Genomic DNA, 3057 nt, shown 5'->3' with positions numbered 1-3057 from the left:
AAGAAGAATTTAATTAAGTACCCACCGGACAATATACTACATCTCCAATTAAATACTAAATCACTTATTTATAAGAAATTGTGCCTTTTGGGCGTTTTCCTTCTTTTATTACTAGTAATAAATAAGGAAAAGAAAAAATATATATATATATATATATATATATATATATACATTTTTATTTTTACCTTATTTTTAATGTTAACCACAATTCTAATATTATAATAAATTTACTTACATGGCAATTTTTGCTAAACCTGTAAGTATGCAATTGTATAAATATATATACGCTAATCATATTATTTGATTTGTTTTTTACTTTTTTTTTAGAATAGTATAATATCATTTGAATCACGAATTGACAACAAAAATGGAAGAATTATAAGTGAACTCGAACAAAGTGATGACAAACTGGACATTGTAACATATTTGAGCAATGGAGATTTTAATAAGGTTGGTAATGAAAGTGCAAATCATGATACAGAAGATAATGATAATGAACGTACAGATGAGGAACTTAATGTCCATGTTGAAGATGAAAAGTCATTTGATAACATTAGTACAAACCCAGAAGAAAATGAAAATAGTAGTATAAATTCATTCAATAAAGTTAACAATACAAGTAGTTTTGGTGAGATGCATAGGCAAATATCAAAAGATATAAAACAAAAATGCTTTGAAGACCAAAATAAAGTTCCAAATAATGAAAAAACGCACATAGATAAAAATTTACAAGAGCAAAATAATTATACGAACGACCATTACATTATAAAAACACCGCACCAGACATTACATACAGATGATACAAATATAACTGAAAGTAATATAAGTGGTAAAAAAAACAGTGATCTTACAACACAGTATGTAAGTGAAAATATTAAAAGTCAAAATATTGAAAATAATGTTAATAATCCAGGAAATAATATGGGAACAATGGCCTCAAATTTAACTAAATCTATGCCATATATCAGAAATATACAAGAAATACCAAATGATGAGAGTATAAATAACAGTGCACAAGAACAAGCTCAAGTCGATGAAAATTATTTAAATCTAAATAAAGCATATGAAGAATCAGTTAGAGAAAATATAAGTTATATTATGCAAGAGCTGGATAGAACAGATATGAACTATGATATACTTAAACAATGGTTACAATATGTTTTAAATTTACATTATTTTAAAGAGTTTCATACAAATATTGACTCAGATAAAACAGAAGAATTTATTACAACAGAACAATATCAAACATATGATGGAAATAACAGTATGGATGCATTTGAAGAAGTTTATATAAATGATGGACCATACGAACAATATACATATGAAAAAAAATCAACAAGTAGGAACCATGATACAGAAAGTAAAAAAAAAAAATTAAATGCGCAAGATCCGAATTTACATTATTCTCAATATACTAGTAATGCTCAATCTACAAGGTTAAAAAATATGGAAAGAGCTAACATAGGATATCAAAACTTACGTGAAAACATGGAGAACATATTTGGAAATAATAATTTAGATCAAAAACATAACAGACAAAGTAAATATTTAAATATGCAACAAAACACAAATTATGGTTATGATGAACCCTATACGGTTAAACATAAATCACATTATTATCAACAAATGCATGCTTATCCAAATTATGGTAATTATACTCCTTATGATGATAGTCATAGATATGCAACTTCTTCGGATCATGGCATGAACCAATATTATAATGCTCATGCAGGTTATACCACTGACTCTTATTATGGTAATGACGCTGCTTATGGTACTGACGCTGCTTATGGTACTGACGCTGCTTATGGTACTAACGCTGATTATGGCGATGATGCTGCTTATGACGATGATACTGCTTATGACGATGACACTGCTCATGCTTATAATGTTAATTATGACACTAGCACAAATTATACTACTCATGATGATTACATTACTCACCCAACTTATGATCATCAATATGAACATAGTACTACTAATGACGACAGTGAAGAGAACATCAATATTCATCCCAACTATAAAAGCTTAGGCAGAAAAAAAGAAACATGTCCCATATCACATTCTTCCTATAATAAATCAAAGAAAATAAATATAGAAGACGAAAGCAAAAGAAAAAGAGCATTAAGAGGCCAAACTATAGTAGGTAATAGTTATGTTGATGCAACAAGAGCATGCAGACATTCAAACTGTACTGCTCCAAATTTAAGAACTAAACAAGAACTATATGTGAATGAATCTAAAATGAAAACTCCATTAACATACGAATATGGCAGTGAAAATAATGGCTTTGTAAGAAGTAATGTCAAATCAGCTAAACAAACAAAAAGTGGACAAGTATATAGCCATCAAAAAGAAAAAAGTATGTTTAGTGATTATAATCCAATAGATCATAACGCTACATATAAAAGTAATCATCCTAAGAAAACAACACAATATGATGAAAAAACAAGAAATGTAACTATAAAATTAGATTACTTTGATAAAATAATAGATGTTTTACCAAGTAATTTAAATAGAGAAGACATGGAATATTTATGGGGTAAATTTATTAATCTAGAAAAAATGAAATTTAAAAAAGTAGAAAATTATGTAATAGGCTATATAAAATATTTAGCAAAAAAATTTGCATTATCATCAAATGAACAAAGCAAACAAATAAAAATTATAAGTAACTATGCGGAAGAAGAGCGCAAAACACAAGAAAAAAAAGATTATAATGATTTTGAGGCTTATATTCGTCAAGGTAATGATAGTAAACAAGATTTTATAAATTTTCTTGTCACAAAAAGTAAAGCATGGGACAATTTAAGATATATGATGCAAAACTGGTGGATGGAGGAATTGACCATCCGAATGCAGCAATTATAATTTATTGCATAAAGGATAAGCCTAAAATGTATATAAGCGTAATTCGTACAAACAAATATATTTATACTGCACCAATATCATAAATGCTGTATTAATAATATACAAACGAAGCAGGAAAAAAAAAAAAAAAAAAATTGATATAGTTTTTAAACTGTATTAGTTATTATATTTATTTAAAGAGACATC

General features: G+C 27.2%; 1 protein-coding gene across 1 annotated transcript; it reads left to right on the top strand.

The window, feature by feature from the left end:
- The first annotated feature begins 28 nt into the window (after positions 1 to 28).
- On the top strand, positions 29 to 2980 carry LOC113220533 (probable serine/threonine-protein kinase clkA). Its single transcript, XM_026449865.1, has 2 exons — positions 29 to 114; positions 328 to 2980. The coding sequence occupies exon 2, from the start codon at positions 634 to 636 to the stop codon at positions 2869 to 2871; it is 2238 nt and encodes a 745-aa protein (XP_026305650.1). The 5' UTR covers positions 29 to 114; positions 328 to 633; the 3' UTR covers positions 2872 to 2980.
- The last annotated feature ends 77 nt before the right edge of the window (positions 2981 to 3057 follow it).

The sequence above is a fragment of the Piliocolobus tephrosceles genome, unplaced genomic scaffold (genome assembly GCF_002776525.5).
Source record: "Piliocolobus tephrosceles isolate RC106 unplaced genomic scaffold, ASM277652v3 unscaffolded_1685, whole genome shotgun sequence".
NCBI classification, from domain to species: domain Eukaryota; kingdom Metazoa; phylum Chordata; class Mammalia; order Primates; family Cercopithecidae; genus Piliocolobus; species Piliocolobus tephrosceles.
The sequence above is the reverse complement of the archived record's forward strand: the minus strand, read 5'-3'. Positions and strand labels throughout refer to the sequence as shown.

What these genes read in the sequence shown, in the direction of transcription:
- LOC113220533 (XM_026449865.1), top strand. Translation starts at nt 634, where the DNA reads ATGCATAGGCAAATATCAAAAGATATAAAACAAAAATGCTTTGAAGAC.